The 20,401-nt window shown below is 38.6% G+C and overlaps 1 protein-coding gene across 1 annotated transcript in view; it reads left to right on the top strand.

The window, feature by feature from the left end:
* The window catches only part of EGLN1 (egl-9 family hypoxia inducible factor 1), a 34,493-nt gene extending 14,092 nt beyond the window's left edge, over positions 1-20,401 (top strand). Inside the window, 4 exon segments of the mRNA XM_039569006.1 lie at positions 12,209-12,328; positions 14,436-14,572; positions 15,899-15,966; positions 17,701-20,401. Of these exon segments, the coding sequence (XP_039424940.1) occupies positions 12,209-12,328; positions 14,436-14,572; positions 15,899-15,966; positions 17,701-17,765 (390 nt within the window). The 3' untranslated portion in view covers positions 17,766-20,401.

Below are 20,401 nucleotides of genomic sequence, written 5' to 3'. Positions count from 1 at the left end.
ATAGAAGGGTTATCTTGGTTTGGGAACCCTTAATTAAGGGTTGTCTTTACAGAGGAAGTAAATTCTTGGAGTAACTCTTAGTTGTCTTTGAGGTAGCTGTATAGTATTGCTTGTATTGATCCTGGCAATGAAATATATTGGTCTTTTTAGTGATTTTTGTGTGTGCCAAGTGGGGGGATAAGTTGCTAGACAGGCTGGAGGGCAGAGCTGCCATTCAGAGAGGTAGAGGTAGCTTTTTGCAAGGCCAGTCCATGTGAACCTTTTACCTGGAGTACAGATGATGTGAGTGGCCTTCTGCAGGCAGTGGGTGGGTGCTGTGCTGTGCGTGGAGCGGCAGCTTTTTTCCTATCTTTGGTTGCAAATCTGTGTGCTGAGAGTAACCTCCGATGTCCAAGATGTTTTGTGGTGCGGTTCATTAAGAGGCCGGAAGATGCCCAAAAGCAATTACAGCTGAGGCCTGCTGAGGTATCTCACTTGTTAGTGCTTGCAGCTTGATTTCATGGGGTTAGTAGCAGGGCAGTCGCAATTAAAACCCGTGCTGTGGGATTTGCTCCCTTCATTACTGCAGCACATGGTTGGCAAGTGCATCCACTGTCCACAGGTCCTTGTCCACTCCTCCCCTTCCTCCCTGTTCTTCTCTACAGCCTTTCTCTGGCTTCGCAATCAGCTTTCCTCTTCTTGGTTGCCCGTCTCCAAACAGGTATGACTTAGGATACAAAAAGAGTTTTGGGATCTGTAGTGTCTTTAGTATAAAGATACAGGGCCATCTACTACACATAGTAGAAATTAGTAAATTGGTTGGCTGCCCACAGATAATTTCTTGAAGTGCAGTCTCCTATTTAGAAATTGCTATCTAGTGTTAGTGTGCAATATTAGATACATGTTTTAGGAGATCTGTTGTTTATTTTCAATATGGTCTCTGCCTGAAAGACTATTTCTGCCAATCCTGAAATCTGAAATGATTGCTTGCTGACTTGAAAGGGAAGTCGACTGTATAGAAATCTGGAATCTAGAATTTTTAGAATTGGCTGCTTGTTCCATTTGTTCCTTAGTTCTTGTGATATACAGCATTATTTCCCCCCTTCCAATAATGCAGACTTTTGTCAGTGCTGCCATTCTTTCTGGTGTCTGCTTGCTTCATCTTCCTTTCACTTCACTGTATATTGTCTGTCCACCAGTAATTTCCACTGCTGTTGCTTGACTTCATGATGAGTTCATACCTTTGGGTGTGAGTTGTTTCAGGGTATTTGTAGACTGAGGCAAAGACTTTGTCATCCGTTATGCTGTTGCCTCTGTTTTTTTTCTTTTGTCTTTAATTGGTACAACATTAAGCTGGGAACAGGCTTTACTGAAGATCTGCAGATCTTACATGTAGGTTGCATAAAGGTGTGATGTGGAACACTCCTCTTGGTCTGACGTGACACCTCTGATCTGGGCTACTACTGCTAATCCCTGCAATCTCTCCCCAGTGAGTACTGTGGATTGCAAAGCCCTAGCTGTCCTTTGGTTTACTGGGAAAGTTTCTGCTGATTGGATTTTAGGGACATACAAATAAACCTTTTTGCAGAAACATGAAAAAAGGAGGTGTGCATATCCTGTCTTGAAATCCGTTATTTCTAGGTGGGGTATGGAATAGCGTGCTTCTTTTTCTTAGTAAATACAGTGCTTTTAAGAAGGCTTAAGAGTATGTAAGTGCTGGCTGCATGCTAACACAGCTGGGGTTGAGACTTTTGACTTTGTGTGGGCATTTGAGGGGAGGGATCCTGGTTCTGTGCTCTTCCGAATGCCTTCGAAGAGGGGGAAAAAAAGTCTCTGTGACAACTTGTTTAAGAGAAGCTTTCTTGTTCCTGTCAGGTGTTGTACAGCATGGCTTTTCTGCTTGCATCATCACTTTGTGTGGAGTTTAGATTCCATTACCTTCTGATTTTTAGAGTGGGAAATTTGGAGTTTGAGGTTAGCATGTGTCTTCCAACCACAATACTTGTTGAGTTACAGACAGTCATAACCATGTCAATTGACAGGAGCCTTGTCACTTAACAGGCTTTTCAGTTGTTCAAAGGAAAGGACTTATCTGTCAAGAACCCTACTTGCCTTTTAGAAAGGGTGAATAATATGATATATATAAAAAATACTATTTTTGTTATTGAAATAGTGGTAAAGACGAAAAGAGGTCACTTTTTTGATTGGATTGGTTTTCTTCATAGCAGTTTCCTCATGCCAAGTATAAACAGACTTGGAACAAACCAGATGGGTCCATTTTAACCAATTTATAGTTGGTAATGCAGCATGTTCTGTTTTTCCCAAGGCATGAGAGTGATGTGTTTTTCCATCACTCTGGTCTCCTGGGCCAGTGGTTGTGATAGACTAGGAAAAAGCCTGTTGAAGCAGCACCAAGGAGCTCTGCAGGAGGTCCTAACCTAGAAATGATCTTGTTGCTGCCATGAACATAAACTCACTGTATGATCAGCTGAATTGGCATTTCAGTGGGGATTTTGTATCAGCCAGACAAGCACAGGCAGTTTCCTCAGGTGTTTTTTTTCCTCCCTGAAGTCAGTGTTGGGTACGTTCAGATCTTTCTCGTGCTCACAAGGCCACATGCTCCTAGAGCAAGTACACGGCGTTCCTGAGCCACTCCTCCAGGAGATCCACTGAGCCAGTGCAGCCTTCTCATTGCAGCAGAGTGCCTCCTTAACCTGAAATGACATGGCTGACTCTGCTGGGACATACAGAGTAGGGGTGGGTTTGGGAATTGCTTTTCCGACTTGGCATGCCAACGTCAGCAGTCCTACTCCTGGTGTTTATGATCACCCTGTAGTGCTGCGTGGCCTCAGCTGCTCCTCAGGGCTTTGCCCAAGGACTGGTAGGAACTGAGACAGCTGGAATACCAGTAGATTTGTATAAGGCCTGTGTGCATTTGGACTGGATACTCTGGATGATCTGGTTAAAATAACAAAACCCCTAAGTGTTGTTTATGCCAGCTGGGAAAGAGGCCCTATTACAGGACTGTGGTGGGACTGTAAAGAAAAACTGTCTCCCTCCAAGCCTATGTGTGAAAGCCCATAAAAAGTGACATGGGCACAGTCAGCATTTCTTGCATTTAAATTGTAGGTGGCTTGAAAGTGTATTACAGGCTGTTCATTTCTATTTGGCTTTAAAGCTTAGTCAGACTTCCGTGCAGTGCTAATATAAATTAAATCAATGCCCAGAAATAAATGTCTATTAGCATTTCAGTGCATAGTTATTTCTTTTTCTGTAATATATAAATAATTTCAAAGAATTGTCTGGACTCTAATAGTAGGAGTGAATGATATAGTATGTGGTGTGAAGTTTGGAATTCTGTGGTCATGCTGAATCACATATGTCCCCTTGAAAATAGCCTTTAAAATGGTTTTAAAATCATTCTCCTCAGCATACTGTTTATGACAGCAAATCTTGATGTGGTTAAAATCTAGAGGTGGGTACCTGAGGCCTAGGCTTGGACACTTTACTGTATCTACATGAACATTTACTAAACTTAAGGAACTTGCAGTACACAAGTACTTCCAAGTATCTGGCTAACCATAGTACTAAACAAACAGTCCTGTTCCCATGCAGTTGTGCAACTTTCAAATTTATATAAAGATACCTTTCCTGCAAGCTAAATTTCACTTTTCTGGCTATTTTGTTCTCTAAAACAGAAACAAAATTGCAGTTTTAAGTAAGAAATGAATCTCCCTCCTAGTAGTTAGCAAAATGTGTGGTTTGTCTTCTATAGGAAAGAAATTCCAGGCTTCTCAGTATGTACAGTTTTGAGGAGAGAATGGCAGAGATGATGAGTGATATTCTTTAAATGGCAAATTTCTCAGCCATTTATTTTCACAGGTAATAAAGTTTTGTTTAAATAGAAAAACAAAAAACAACCACCTCTTGCCCACCCTTAATCCTTAGTGTTTCTTCCTTCCCAGCCTCTCCTAGTGCTAAGAGGTCCCCAGCTTTGACATGTGGGCTAATATGCATGCTTTATTTTTAAGGTAGTGTGTCACAGCATCATTAAGGATGAAAAAGACCCCTTAAGATTGAGTCCAGTTGTTGTTGAAAGTTTACCCAGTAGATCTCACACAACTGAACAAATTTGTTCATATTCATTAGTACAATAATACGTAATAATCTAAAAATAGGTGACCATGCTTTTTTATGTGTTGTGCATCAGTGTGCCTGCTGATGTCATTTGGTTGGCTCTGGAAATCTGATGTGCACAAAGTGCTGTCAGAATATATTTTAAGTGATGTAGCTGAATGAGACTTAACTTCATACTATTTTAGTGCACTGTTGTAATTTGCTTTAGTGTTGTGTTATTTTTGGTTCTTAAAGATGTTGCTGCTCTGTGCCCTTTTTGAATGGGCAGTGATGAAACTAGGAAGTTGAGTAGTCTCATGTGAGAGCAGAAAGCTCTGCCCCATCTTGGGGAAAAAGGTTTCAAAGTACTTATTTTTTAAATGGTATTATTCATGTCAAAGTAATTATGGCGTTAAATTAAAAACAGACTCTTAAAATTTGTGTTGACTGACTTACTTCTCTGTCAAAGTTTTGTACAGCGCCAAAACAGTGAGTCATGAGTCTGCTTCTCTTGAAGGGAATGGGGAGTTAGCCATGGAGGCCTGCCAATTCTACAAACAGTATATACATATATAACAGTATTCAACAGTTGTTTGAATCTGAAATGTATTGGTCAACTTATTTAATCATACTGTAGGCAGATTTAGGCTGGCACAAATCAAAGTATGCTTTAGACCCTTCTGAGCTGAAAAGTCAAGTGTTGTGTTTGCTCCTAGGCTTTTAGGAGAAAACTTTCTGCCTCTGGTGACACTGCTTTTTATCTAATTTCTTTGGAAAGCCTCAATTAAGTATATCTGGGGGATTTTTTTGCTTGTTTTGTATTGTTGACCTTTTTTTAAAAGTTTCTAATAGACTTTGATATCAAAACTATCAGACTGTGTTCTGTTGAACCTTACGGGAGGGAGCTATTACTGCTTTGAAGCACTGACATATCTTGGATGTGCTTGTATAAATTCTTTTTTTTTCTTTTTTTTTTCTTTTTTTTTTTTTAGGGAATGCAGGTGGTTTAGTCTTGAAGACGTTTATATTCAGAGATATGTTATATAAACTTCACTTTTTTTTATTACCCTATTTAAGCCAGTGCACAGCTCTCTGTGTACATTTTTAGATTTGAACTCAGTTTTATTTTTCTGATAAGCAGTTACATTAAGTTAATGGAAACTAAGCCTTTGTAAGATTGAAGGACTGCAGGTGTATTTGCAGTGCCTTCACTGACTCAATTTTAAAACAGCACCTTTTGGTTAAACTGGCACAATTTTGAGAGTAGGCATGTCCCACCTAACCTGGCTAGCAGCCTGGAAAATGCCACTGTGTTAACTGTTACAGAAGATACAATCTTTGTTTTTCCCTGCCGTTTGTAAGTTGACTCAGCCCTCTCTTGGCCTTTGGAGATTTGAGACCTCCAGCTTTATGAGCTCAGGTACAGGAGAGCAGAAAAGCTCATTAATGTTTAAGCACTTTTATCTCAGTTTAGTAGTGGTGAGAGCTGCAGAACTTCAGCTGGGAAGTGCGTTTTAGTTTTCCCTGTTGTGTCTGTCTGTAGCACTGGTTTCAGTTGCTCATGGGTTCACCTTTGGAGAGGTGTTCTCCAAATCTCAGTCAAAACCTCCATGCAGGGAATGTGCCTTCTTCTGTCCCCAAGTTGAGAATCAATACCATCTTCCCCTGGTTAATGCCTCTTTCTTGATAGTTCTATAAGAGCTTCTCTATCCTATTTTTTATTTTGTTAGATGTATTCATCAAAATGTAAGCATATCCCACATGCCCAGTCATTTCCTAAATATCAGACTTAAGCAACTGCAGTTCTGTGTTTTTTCCTGTGCCATGTGTAAGAACTGATGAATCATCTAGACTTGTATGCACATTTCTTCAGCAGTTCAAGAGCTGAAGAGTGTTTCTTGGAGCCTATGGGCATGCATGGATTAAAGGAATGATACTTGGAAATAAACTTTGTGTGGTCCTGTGTTGAGCACAATTAGTATTGAATGGTAAAAGGAGAGTACCAAACTTGATGTTGCTACAGTGAAAAATACCTGACCTGGTTTTTGCTGAGTGGCACCATGGTTATGTTTAAGCTGTTTGGATCCAAACTTCATGTGGCTCTTCTGGTCCCAGAGAGCTCAGCTGAATGTGGCCGCTGAACCAGCATGAAAATTGCTGCCTTCTGGCTTGTGTCAGTTTATTAGGATGCTAGAAGTGAACGTTGTGAGCAGGTAAATGTCATGTAAAAATGAAGACAGGAGTAAAGCCATGACTTGAAAAGGAGTTGAACTGCTGGGTTGGCAAAGCTTTTTCTGAAATTTGGTTTGAGAAATCAGCATCTTTGGCAAGTTAGAAATAAGCAATATATAAAGGTATTAATATGTTGTGCCAAACTTTTGATGGTATGTTATGTTGCTTGATCTTGTATGCATATGAAATGTGGTTCTATCCAAAGCAAGTAGAAATCTTGTATTGGCCATTGCCTTGAAAAAGCCTGGGAAGGAGGGAGGTAGGTCGGGTTACTGAACTCCCTAGAAGGTCATGGAAGATGTAATCCATGTACATAGCTGTGTGCTGATTCTATTAATAGTATAAGCAGCTATGTCAACTCTCAGTTTTTCCTCTCTCGCTTCCTATCTAAGTTCATTTTTCATCTCTGTTCTTAGTTCAGTTTGTCTTCACTTTGCCAAGCTTTTTCCAACTTTGCTGTTAATACTTCGCGAGATACAAGAGAGGGTGACCCGTGTTTGTCATCCTTGCCTTCAGTTGTTGAGGTTTTTTCCTGAAAGAGCAGCTCTGTCCTTGCAAGAAGATGGCACAAATAGCTGGTGTATGCTGTAGTTAGGGTTTATTAGTTTGGGTGGTGGGGAATTGTTGGTTTGTGTTTTGGTATTTGGGGGTTTTTTTCCTTCACTCTGCAGCTGAGTATTGACCGTATCTGCAGAGAAAAATGCAGCCGAAAATAATGGTTCCTAAATCCTTTGACAAATTGACAAACTGAATGGCTGTACTGGTAACTTAATAATAGGAGAAAGGACTTAAAGATCAGTGATTCAAAGCTGCTGCAACATGTCAGTTTTTTCTTTAGTTTCTAACTTAGAGATTCCTCTCTTCTCTTGAGGATGTATAATGCCTTGATTAATTTTTAAGCTGCTAAGTAGCAGTTTACTTTTCCCTTGCATGTTCTCCAGTTGACGATGACTGCAAGGCATGAATTTTTAATGTGAAAACTTTGCAGGGCCTGATATTTCTCTCCAGCTTTTCTAGTTTCACAGTGTTGACATGTGTGAAAACTTGTTTCTCTAGCCTTGCTTACTGAGCCGTGGAGCATAACAGCACGAAATTTTACTCAGATGGAAGTTAGTATGGAAAAACTTACATTAGCTGTGTCATAGATTTATTTTACACTTTTTTAGATTGCTCTATTTTGATTAAGGCTGACAGGAGTTTCTCCATGTTGACATTTTCTTCCTGTTGCAAGTGTCTGTCTGTGCTTGTGAAGGATTTGCAGAAGAGTTATGAATCCGAACCAAGTTGTACCATTCTAGCATGTTTAAGTCTGTAATCTTGATCCTGCTCACACAAGGTGATACTAAACCAGTCTTTTTCTCCTTTGATCTGACTGTTACTTTGTTCAACTTGTGAAAAATCATAGTCTGATGTGTACTTAAAGTGAAATGTATTTCCTCAGGACTCTCGTGTATCAGGGATGAACAAATTTCTGAAATAGAAATGCATCACAGACTGAACAGGGATGGGTCACTGTTAAATTTTATTTTCTTTTTCTCTGGTTCTGTATTGCACAGTGGTGTGTGAGGTTTTTTCTTTCTTTGAATAATCTGTCAGATGTCCTATGCCAAGGATTTCCAGTGAAGTCTTTGTGAACACATCTGATAAATTTTGGTAGGAAGTCATCGGTCTTGCATTTAGACATCTTGTTTTGCTCACTGAGATTTGCAGTTCCTTCAGCAAACAACAAAAGTGACATCTCCTTGACTGATGCAGCTTTAATCTGAGCTAAACAATAAAGTTTAAATATTAATATATTTAAAATATTTATTTAATAAATTAATAGAACACACATCTTCTCCATTATATGTTTATGGTTTTGGGGTGTTTTCCCCCCCTTATGGAATTTTGTGTTCTCATGTTACTGGTGTTCTCCTCTCTTTCCTAAGAGTTTGCTTTAATGCTTCCTTTTTTTAGGGAACAATACCTAAGCTTACAGGCATCCAGCAGTGCAAGGAATGGAGAGGATAGAAGAAAAAGCTTCAGTGTATTTACCTGCAAGTCTTCCTTCCTTATAGATGGTAGAGGCTGTCATATTTCTGTGGGAAAGGAGGCTGAGACTAGTCCCAAAAGAAATCATGTTTTCAGCTCCACTGTTGTGCTCTGCTTCCCAGGGATGAGTCCTAGCTTATGTGTCTTTACATAGTGAAAAAAACTGTATGGACTATGGTTTATTCCCTTTGTTACCTTTGTGCATTTTATTGTTAATTCGAGTAATGCCTGGCACACTAAGGGTGCCTATTCTTAGCAGAAGATCTGTGGTTTTAATTAGTTCTTCTGTTAACAACTTAATGTTGCTTATTTGAGCTGATGGCCTTATTTTCCAGAGTTAAAACATTTGCAAATAGAACATCTGTATGTGAATGAGTGATCAGCAGCAGCTTTAGCATGTGAGTACTTCAGATTTGATAGACACAGATACCAGAATTGGGAAGGTACTTTCATGCTTTCCTGATTACTCATGAATTCCAGGGGGTATCTTAGGACAGCAGCGCTCATGTGCTAGACACAAAACAGAATGCTCTTGGGTTACAGAAGGTTAATAATAAAAGTGTTGGCACAGGAATCCTGTGAGTGAACAAATCCAATGTGTGACTTAAATAAATTTTTTGCAGAAAGTAAGTTTACTGAATGCTTAAAAATTGTGATGCCCGAGAAGCGCAAAAGAGGAGGCTCCTTTTCTGTTAAGAAAATGCAAGTAATACCTTGAGTTGAATTAACTGATTGCTTTTATGGGACAACTGATGAGACAGGTAGCTCTTTGTTTTGAAAGGCTAGCAACTTTATTGTTTATAGCCCAAAATGTTAAGGATGGACTTCCAGGTCTCAAATGCCTGGCTATACTGAACGCCGTTAACAGTGTTTGTGTCTGTGGCTTTTTTTTTTCCAAATTTTTCTCTGTTCTTGATATACATGGGTTGGCTTGCTTATTTATACTGTAAAACGTTAAAACAACAACAAAAGCATGTAGCTTCATTATTTATGTGGATCACTTTTTTGCCCTTTCCGTGTGGGTAATCTTGCACTACATGACAGTTTGGCATAAACTCACTTCACACTGTTGCACAACACAGTATATTTCCCATGTCTGATAAATTGTTACATTTTGTACCTTTCCTTATCATAGGTTAATTGGGGACATGGAATTGTCACACTTAACTCGCAAAAGCAACATATATTATGGTACAGCAGCTGAGTTGCAAATTTGTTTGCTTTCCAATTTGCTGCTAAAGGCTGAGTCATTCTCACTGTTATAACAAATACATATTAGATAAGTTATCGCAGCAAAACTGTTTCTCGTCACTTGGAGTTGATGATAGGAGAAGTTTCAGACTCTAAAGTCAAAAACAAGAGGTCTTTTTAAACATTGAAAATATTTTAGACTCAAATGATTGTATGAAATGAAATATGGCTGCTGTTTATGTGAAGCTGGTAATAACTGGTGTTTCCCCAGACTTCCCAAAAAGTGCTGCTGGTCCTCTTTTTCTTCAGCAGTGCAGTGTGAAATATTGTTTTGTTGCCTTGGAGTCTAAATCCTCATGATTAAAGTGAGAATTGACATTGCTCTAGCTGCTTGATCTCAAAGTTCTCATTCTGAGAGAGTTTTAGTAGCTCTTTTCACACAGATAGTGAGCAACAGTTAGTGTCAGAGTTTAATTTGCATGATATGTCTCAGCAAAGGCCCGTAAATTAAAACCTTCCTGTTACTAGGAATACTGTCACAGGATTGGACCTAGATCTGCTTTCAGCACTGTTCATACTCCACGAGAGCTTGGTAGGATTTATGTGGTACATGGGACATTTTTGTCAAGAGTGTTGGCTTTCAGTTGAAACCAAACCAAGTATCTTCCTCTTCCAGCTCAGCTTTGATTTTGTTTTCTTCCTTTTTTTTTTCCCTAAGAAAGGAAATTACGGAACCTTATTACATTATTTGGTATCTTTAACTCACTGTTTTGATTTCTGTGGGTTTATCTTCCTGCAGCAAAACTGATAAGTCACGACTTTGCCAAATATTAGATCACATTCTTGATATGTGTAATTTTTTCATAATGTGAGGCCTGTAATGATAAATGCATTATGATTACAATAAAGAGGTTGAGAAGCTGAAGTGCCTAATCAAAATTAGAAGTATATTTGAATTTTGTATTTTTGAGTACTTTTTATGAAGTGTAGTCACTTCCAGCTGATGTGAATGAAGTTGGACTTAATTTTAGGATTCGTTTTAGTCACGGTGTCACAACTTGGCAAATATTATGTTCTGATTTCTGCCTAGACAGAGCTGCTAAAAACTGCTTTTTCCATTAGTAAAGTATATATGGAAATAAAGATTTTTAAATGGTTGCTGCTACAGCAAAATCCATTCTGCTTACATGTGATATGCAAATGTTTTACTGATTGAACTGCAAGTACTTTAAACTATTTCTCAGTTCTCACAAAGCACAGTTTACCCAGCTACCTGCACTGAATGTATTCCTCAACATGTGCAAGTATTACAAACTCTGGAAAGCTTTATTTATAGCATATTGAAAAGGGGGGGGGGGGGGGGGAGGAGGAAGTTAAAATTACCAGTAAAAAGCAAAGAAAATTGCTTTATTGGGAAAAGATTTTTTATGTATTACATGAGAGGTGAAAGAGTTTGCAATGCAGAGGTCTGACTTAGAATTCTGACTTAACCAGGCTAAATCTAGACAGGAATGTTTGTTTATAAAAGTTTTTACATTTTTTCATACGGCCAACAGTAATTGAGATTAGCAGTATGTTGCTTTGTTGGTAGAAACTCACCTCTTTGTTTGGTTTTTGGCTGGTTTTTTTTTTTAATTCATGCTACAATTTCTTGCAGGTAGGATAGTGTCACTGCAGACATCTGAGCGCTGTGGTGGCAGTGGGTGATCTGGCCTGGAAAACTTTGTTCTGATCTCTTTCAAAAAACTGAAATAATTGTTATTTTCGAGCAAAGGCATAAAGATACAGGGATGTGCTGTGCAATGAGCCAGCCATGTGCTCTGATAGCTAATCAAGCTAATCAGGCCATCTGGGAGCAAGGGCCAGTTTGTTTCACACGCACATCCGCATGTCTGAAGACTCAGAAATCACCTTCCAGGGGTCTTTCAAGACTGCTGAGCAAAGTGCAGCATGGGAAGTTTAATACACTGCTGCACTGGGAGTCGTTTGATGTCAGAAGGTTATTGCAGATTACTGCTTGGTGTCTGTTTTCCATTTCTCACTTCTTGACTAAAAAGGATGTTTTTGTTGTACATGTAGGTTTGTTTCAACAAAGGTTCAAAGACCTCCTATGTACAGGACAAAACACAAGCCCAAGAATGCACTTGGAGTGATGGAGTAACATGGGCTACTGGTTTTGTCTAAAAGTCTCCTAAAAATAAAGTTTGACATTTTTTGAAAATGAATTCTTTGCATTGGAAACACGGGGGAAAAAAAAAAAGATAAAAAGATAGCTGTCTGAACTTGAGTCTGGAAGATTTCTTATTGCAAGGAGAAGCTATTACATTGTATGCAAGACATTCTTCTTCTCTTCTGTGTCATTCAGGGGAGGGAAGTCTGAATGATTAGTCACAACATGACAGTGGCCTCACCTTCCATGCCTTAATTAAGTGTTCCTCTCAGTGTCTTTCATGCCTTTGTTGTCAACATCTGTTTGTGTTCTAAACCAATTTTTAACTAGAAAGAAAACACAGCTGAAAACATTCTTTGCACATTATTTCTGGTTTAGTTTTTTCTGTTGGTTATGTATTAATTGCTTAAGAATTAATACAGAGAAAGTGTAGACTTTTCCCACACACAGAGATAAAAGTAATTATTGTATTTGATTCTTTGACTCCAGGCTATGGTGGCTTGTTATCCAGGCAATGGAACAGGATATGTGCGCCATGTTGATAATCCAAATGGAGATGGAAGATGTGTTACATGTATATATTATCTTAATAAGGACTGGGATGCCAAGGTATGCAATAATTTCTTTCCAAAACGTTTTTCACATACATACAGATATATATATATATATATGTAACGATATATATAAATATATATATATATACACACTTGTAACTGCACCTTTGCTACAGGGTTTTGTTTATGTCCTTATTTCTGTGCCTTAGTTGAGTTTTTACATTATATTAACTGTGGGTATCCTTTGCCTCCCTAATTCTGTTGTTAGTGAGAGCAGATAGAGATGAAGCATTTATTTTCAATGTTTTGGATGATGCCAGCAGGACCTTCTTGACACTAAGACTGAAGGAAAGTGGTAAATGCCCCCCTATACCAAAGAGAAATTAAAGGCAATTTCACATATTCTTAATTTAATTTTTCCTTATATTCCTGCTAAATCTTGAGTTTACTATTTGTGCAACTAGATTGCTTATTTGAGTATGCTTATAAAAAGTAAGATGCTGTATCTTGGGAGCATTTTCAAATACGCTGAGTGTTACAGTCATTGCTACATCAGTATAGTTCAAAGGAGCGCAAGTCTTGTATCATTGTAGATACAGGGTATAGAACAGATTTATACCACAGTTCAGGTGGTCTGAGAATTTACTACTAGTGGTCATGATAAAGTGAATTTTTAATAAGGATTTTCCTAGTGATTCAAAGGGACTAGGTAGATTTTAAGAATAGATGTAGCTAAGTGTGGCAGTATTGAGACCATGAAAGAGTAATGCCAGGACAGCTTTGCTAATTCTCTGATTTCTCTGCTGTTAACAATGGAGAAGTTTATTCTCACAGTGTATGGGGGAAAAAGAAAGATAAAACTACTGATGCTTCATCGTACGTACTTAGGGAGCAGTATGTGGAAGAGCACATAGGAGCAGTCAGATTCTGTGCATTGTGTGCACCAGATACAGATAACTCAGATTGCAGATGAGAGTTGTTTCATACTTGCATAAAACTGGTAGATCAGAAAGCTGAGTCAAATGGATGCACTTCAAACTTTCTGTTTCTGATGGGCTCTTTGACACGTTGTAGGATTCAAATTGAATCCTACAATTAGAAAACACACTTTTTTACCATTATAGCATCTTTGCATATTAGCATACTGTTTGTACTGAACATCTTAAAATGCAGCTTTGGGGCATTTTTAGTTGATTTATGGTTTCTCTCTTGGAAAAAAAGTGAATACATACCAGAGTGTAGAAGTCAAGCAAATTGCATTTTCACAATTGTGAAATATTTACTTGCTGGATATTTAATTTATGAGCAAAGGCATTAATTTCCTGCAAAATCTATTTTAAATTACAAATTAATATACTACCAAGGATATTTCTTATTGAAAAAAGAAGCTCGAACTTTCTTTAGGAGAAGAGATGGATCTAAATTGTCACTTGTTTGCTTATTTAGATCCCAGATGCCCCTGTCATTTATATTGATTTGCCTTGTTAGTACTTGCACTGTTATGTCTGTTATGACATGAAGGTCTGTCGTGGCCATCTATAGTTAGATTTAACAACATCAATACCATCAGTAGGAAGAAGTTAATGTGACTTAAATATAATTAACCCCACCTACTTGTGCTTGTTTCTAGACATACATAGGTAGGTTCAACAGTTTTCAAAACCTGGAAGAGATCTGAATTGACCATGAGTAGTACGGATTCAAGCTTTAGTTTGAAGTTGCCTACGCTTTCCTTATTTTAATTACACATAAACTTGTGCTTCAGTTAAATGAAATAATCTCTTTAATAGGAAGGGTGAAACTCAGATGTGAAATGTTTCTCCTGTCTATACTGGGGTGTTTTTAGCCACCTGTCAGTCTTGTCCATTTATTTTTGCTGATAAGTAATGCATCACCGCCCTCCCCCCCATCTAAGCTCACAGCTTTTACTTAAGCATGAATGCACATTTAATATTTGCAAGCATTCTGAAATCAGTCAGTGAAACATGTATTAAACATTTTGTTAAATGAAAGGTATTGACAGAAAAGCTATATTTCTGTAGCACCTGATAAAGGCTGTTTCAGTTCCAAGTGTCTGAAATATTTTCAAATGTGATATTCAGTACTTTTAAATACAATGAGACATCGTTCTCAAGCATTGCTTGAAAATATTTCGTTTGTAGGTAAGTGGAGGCATCCTTCGGATATTTCCAGAAGGTAAAGCCCAATTTGCTGATATTGAACCCAAATTTGATAGACTGCTATTCTTCTGGTCTGATCGCCGCAACCCTCATGAAGTACAGCCAGCATTTGCTACAAGGTAGGAATGATGGACTCTCTACTGCATGATGCCTGTCTTAGCAAGAAATGAGAAAGTAGTGACACTATGAATTATGACCTGACAAAAAGGAGAGTTTTTTCTGCTAATGGCTGACTAGGCTTCCCTGTGTTGCTGAGTTTGTAGTGATGCCTGATCTCTTATTTTGGAGAAAACCTCCCGAGTGGGTTGGTGGGAAGTTTCTGAACGTGTGCTTGGCAGAAGTGGGTGGGAGCACGCAGAGCCATAAGCAGACCCCAGCTTAGCCAAAGGGTGCGGTCTTCATTATTTCTCTGTAGTGGCTTTAAACTCTTCTTCCTTCCCTTTGTCCTTAGCACCCTACTGTGTTACTGGAAGATTGACTGGGTACTTCAGTTTAATGTTCCCTCTTGTTGGGAGGGAGCTGTCAGAAAATAGTAATTTTCAAACTAAGCTGCCACATTCTAATTTGGGAATTGGGTGAGGTTTTTGGAACAGAAACAACCATTGATACACAAACATTTTTCTGGAGTAGTAGAGGAGTTTCTCCCAGTCTGAAGCACAGGGGGAACTTGATCTCTCTTTTGTCCCTCAGTGCAGGGCAGTGGTTGATGCTAAAGGTACCCACATTCACTGCCCCCACATAAGTGACATTTCCAGACAGTGATAATAGGTAAATCATTTGAGTCATTGATCCAGATTTCCTGTTGCCCATGTTCTAACATGTTTGAATGGCCAGAGCACTGAACATTGACTGGAGCTGTGAGATAACACAACTACCTTTGCAAGAAGTAACTTGAAACTGCCTTCAGCGCATCCTCTTGCACGTTTTCCAGAAGCTGTACTGCTTTCCCCTCCCCCTTTCTGCTCCCAGAAGAGTCAGAGGGTGAAATGCCATTTACTGAAGCCCCTTAAAGTCTTTTCTTAATAAATCCTCTACAGGCAGTGGAAAACCAGAGGAGCCACATAAGAAGGGGTAGTTAATTGTCCCTTGCAGTAAATGTCCAAAAAAGATGATCCTGCAGTGTGGCTCAGTAATGAACTTGACCTAGTAAAAAGAAAAGGTCACAGGGCAAGGTGATGTGGGCGGAGACTTTTCTGGATGAGAACCATAGTAACAGCTCATTAGGAAAAAGAGTGTAAACTTAGAGCATCAGTGTCACCCTTTCAATGACTTTTCAGTTAGTACCTTCTAGGAGGAAAAAAACCCAAACCAACTGCTTGCTTTATGAAAATTTTCTTCTGTCTGACTGCTGAAGTATCACCTAATTTAGGTTGTGTTTCATGTCAAGTGCTTCACTGGTATTTTCCTTCATAGTTCAGGAGTTCTTTTTTCTTCTGTTTCCTTAGGTACGCAATAACAGTTTGGTATTTTGATGCAGATGAAAGAGCACGAGCGAAAGTAAAATATCTAACAGGTAAGCTCTTCTTATTATTGTTATTTTCTTGTGGAAGAGTAGCTAAGTCTAGCCTTGTCTCCGTAGCCCACCCTCTGCACAAAAAGAGAGCGAAAACAGCATAACTCAAGAGTCAGGTTTTACAGCGAGGGAGACCCAGGGATTGAACTCCTGGGCAGTGATTTGTGAAATCCAGGTCAATGCCTATCCTGCTCACGCTTCCTCTGAGACCTGAGGCTGCTCACTATTTTTACATGGGGGATACAGCTTCTCCCACTCTTGTCTCCCTAATATATGTGGAGGATAAATACACCAGAGACTGTGTAAGGCACTGCAGAACTGAGAGCTCTGGAAATAGTTTTGATTGAATATAGGGATTCAACAAGTGAATACAACTTTACTTGACTAAAATTTTTGTATTGGAAAAACAAAAGCCTAAAATTAAAATCTGTAATCAAAGAATGGATTTACTTCCTTCATTTCCAATTTCACCTATCTAGCATCTGTTTTCCTTCTCTGGCTTTTCCCTCAAGAGGAAGTTGATCTAATTTTCCTGTTCAAATTAGCATTATAAGGAGAAATGGCCTAGGACTTCTATCAAGCTTGTAATTGCCATCACAATTTTGTGTTTGTTACAGTAGTTTAAAAATAAACTCAATTCAGGTGTACTTCAAGTGCACACACGCATGAACACGGTTTTGTCAAGAGCTCTGAATGATGTTGAAGACGTATGCCAGTCATTCCCACCTGAGACGCCCATTCACTGCTGCTCAGTATCTGGAGCTCCTAAGCAGCCCCAGAGCAGTGCAGCTCCTGCTTGGCTTTCGAAGGGAGCCGCTCATCTCTGGTTGGGCAGGCTGTCCCAGTGCTTGGTGGCATGTGCCTGGCAAGGCACAGTGACTTCCCAGGCAGTCAGGACTGCTGGATAACACCTGCCTGGTCTCCACAGGAAGCCTGTCTGTCTCTAAGCCGGCCTTCATGTCACAAGTATGCAACTCTGCAGCTCCTGGAGTCAGCCTTGCTGGATCAGAGCTGCTTTGTTGCCTCTGCGCAGCTTCAGCTGCTGCCCTTTCAGAAAGAGTGCAGAGAAATGGTTGGGGGGGGCTCAAGCCTGAAGGGAAGGTGCTCCCCCCTCTGCTCCCCTCCCTCTCCAGGGTCCCCCTAAAACTGCAGGCACTTAAGGAATGAAGGCTGGGTTGTTTAAATTTCACAGAATCACAGAATCAGGCTGGAAGAGACCTCTGAGATTGTCAAGTCCAGCCTATGACCGAACACCACCCTGTCAACTAAACCGTGGCACTGAGGTGGTGCCACCAGAGATGGTGACTCCACCACCTCCCTTTGCAGCTCATTCCAATGTTTAAACCACCCTTTCTGTGAAGAAATTCCTCCTCCTTCAGTATCGGTTTGCTCTTAATTGGTTTATATTACCATATTGTTGTGGTTTCAGTTTTCATTTGCAATAAAAATTACATTCTTTGGTCTGTATCTGCAGCAAGAATTGTGCAAGGTGCAATTTATTTTCTGCTGACAATAATATATGAAATTATAGAATAAAATGTCATAAAATAGCAAACTATTCATTTTTTGGATAAGTGTCAGTCTAACTAAAGCCATGCAGAATGTGTGAGTTTTACTTGCTCATGGGATATTGTGTTTTGATAGTAAAACTTTATTCTGGAAAGTGATGTAGCCTGTTCGACTGTACTTTGATAAATGCTTTAAAATACCATTTTCCTTTTCATATTTCTGCAGGTGAAAAAGGTGTGAGGGTTGAACTTAATAAACCTTCTGACTCCATTGGGAAAGACGTTTTATAAGCCTCTGATTTAGCAACTCCCCTTGCTATTCTCCCTGATAAATCTTGATGCTATCTATTAACTTTTGAATGTGAATAACAAGATAAAGGAAAATCAACAACAAACCAACATCTTAATATGGAAGCAAACAGTGTTTCAATGTTGCATCAAAAAGAAGGTTCTTTGACTGCTGAAGCATTGTACTATGTGATTGTGACTCCAGGCCTGTGACTGCTTATGTGAAGAAGATAAGCAATCAGTAAGAAACACCATTATGCATCTGGACATAAATAAGTGCCCTACATAGAATTTGTCCATCCTTATATTTTGCCAGACCTGTCATCCAGCTGAATCCATTTCATCTCTCCCTTTTTTTATATGGTAAAAGTTTGAATTTTGGGTAATTTTTGTATGACCAGGTACAGTTTATCAAAATTGAGTCTTAAAAAAAAAGAAAAACTGAAAAAAAAGGAAAAAAATCGCAGTATTCTCCAATATAACATGGATCTATTTTTGTAAAACTGTTCATACTGTTCTCCTCTGCCATGAAAGACCTAATTTAATGTTAGGGTTGCCAGTAACTGATAATCACTTTAATTTTCTTTACACCTTAAGTCAGAAAAGGAGCACTTTAATTACCAGCTAAAAATCTGATTGTTTTATATCATATCTCACACTAATCTTAACTTTTAAAGATTGCTGCTGTATTGGTTTTTTTTGACTTTGTTCTCTTGAACCTTATTAACAGAAGCAAATCAGTATCTTGCTATTAGTAACATTGTTTGTGGTTTTGTATGTTGAATCCACAGAGGGGAAGTTTCTGTCTCTTTTCTTTTTTCTTTGGTTTCTTCTTTTTTATTTTGGAGGGGGGGATGTTTGGTTGTTCTTTTATTTTTTAAGTGACTGGCACTAAGTGAACTTGACACTATCGGTTGCTGTCATTGGCTTTGGGGACCTGGTAAATACCATCAAGTTACAAGAATATACAAGGGCTTTCCTAGGCTATTAGAGGTACCCAGAACCTCCTTACTTACTTGACAGAAATTTTTGAGCTTTCTCCCTTTTCTAAAAAATACTTGCCACCCCCCATTTCCTTTGTATATAAGTTAATAGAATATCTAAAATTCACTTTTTAAAATTTCTTTTTCAAATCTTGGTGTCCCATGCAGTCTCTTAAGTTGACACCTTGGTCTATTATATAGTATCAAGGAGGTGGTCAGCACACTGAAGCTTAAGTGCATCACTCTGTAGGCTCCTTGTGCAATAATACTTCTTTAAATTGTCACTGTTGCTGAAGGATTTCCCTGAAAAGGCAGTGCCCTTTGATCAATACTGAGGTATATATTCAGTAAGAAAACATTTGCTTTCTTTTACATTTTTATTTTATCAAGGAGATGGGACATCACAGAATAAAAGTGAGATGTGCAGAAACTTTGATATTCTTATTTTTAAGAAATGGATGTTTTGGACACGGATATTTTTTCTTCTTCTTTCCTTTTTTTTCCTGAGCTTTAAAAGCTTGAGAAAACAAAAGCAAACCCATCAAAAACAGCATTCATATTTACAGGAGTTTGGGGGCTGTTCACCTTACCCACTGCAGTTTTCTATCTGTCCCTTATTTCCTTACTTAGCCAAAACAATGTGAGTATACAGAAATATTTCTGTATATATTACAACGTGTGACAATTTTAGCATCTGTATAGTTTGTATTCAATTAGAGACCTTTTCTATGGAAAGCTCAGTAATTTTTTATTAAAAACGTTACTATTGTTCATGTAAAACATGAAAAAGCTAATTGTTTAGTAACAAACTGACAGAAGGTGGAAAAATTCAGTATTGGTATGTCATTTAGGAGAACCAACAGAAATCTCAGTTTTGTTTTGATTTCACTTTTTTAGTAAGTTCTTGCCCTGTACTGTTCTCTTCCTCTTTCCTCTTTTCTTCCCAGTAAAATAGACAGGATACCTTTACTGTAAGTGCCTCTGCCAACCTGGCCAAGGAGTGCAAATCTTCATTACTGTCTGGTCTGCAGTGCATTTAGGCTACCAATGAAACAAGCAAAAAAGTCACCTCTTTTACTTCATCTTCATTAGTACTACTTTAACAGAAGTTTGGTTTTGTTTTAGAAATGTAAGCATAAGCCTTTAAACTCATTTCAGTCCCTCTGTAATTCAAACTGCTGCAGTTAAACAGCGTATCAAATTCTAATCACACTGTAGGTTCGTGCTTGCCAGACAGGTTTAAAAAGTGCTTATTTTTTCACTCCATGTAAGTCATTACAACAGGGTCAGCAAATCAGGTCAGCCATTTCTTCCATGTCCTTCAGAAACTGTTCATTTCATGTCGGTTGAATATTCAGTCTTGAGCATCACCAAGCAGGTCCTTGTTTTAAAACTATTTTTTAAACTGTCTTATGATCTGTATGTGTCTAGTCCTGGTTAAAAATAAAGCTTCATAATGCTATTTTTATTCATGATGTTAGCTGGCTGTGAAATATGAGACCTTTATCTATAGCAGGCAAAGAAATTCAGGATTCGTTTACAGGTTGCCTATAAAGTTGTGTAATTTCAAAAGCAGTGTTCATTATGAAAGAACTCTCAAGTTGCTTGTAAAGCTAATCTAATTAAAAAATGATGTATAAAGGTTCTTGAAAACTA

The sequence above is a fragment of the Corvus cornix genome, chromosome 3, assembly GCF_000738735.6.
Source record: "Corvus cornix cornix isolate S_Up_H32 chromosome 3, ASM73873v5, whole genome shotgun sequence".
In the NCBI taxonomy this organism is placed as follows: Eukaryota; Metazoa; Chordata; class Aves; order Passeriformes; family Corvidae; genus Corvus; species Corvus cornix.
This window is presented reverse-complemented; position numbering and strand designations above follow the sequence as displayed.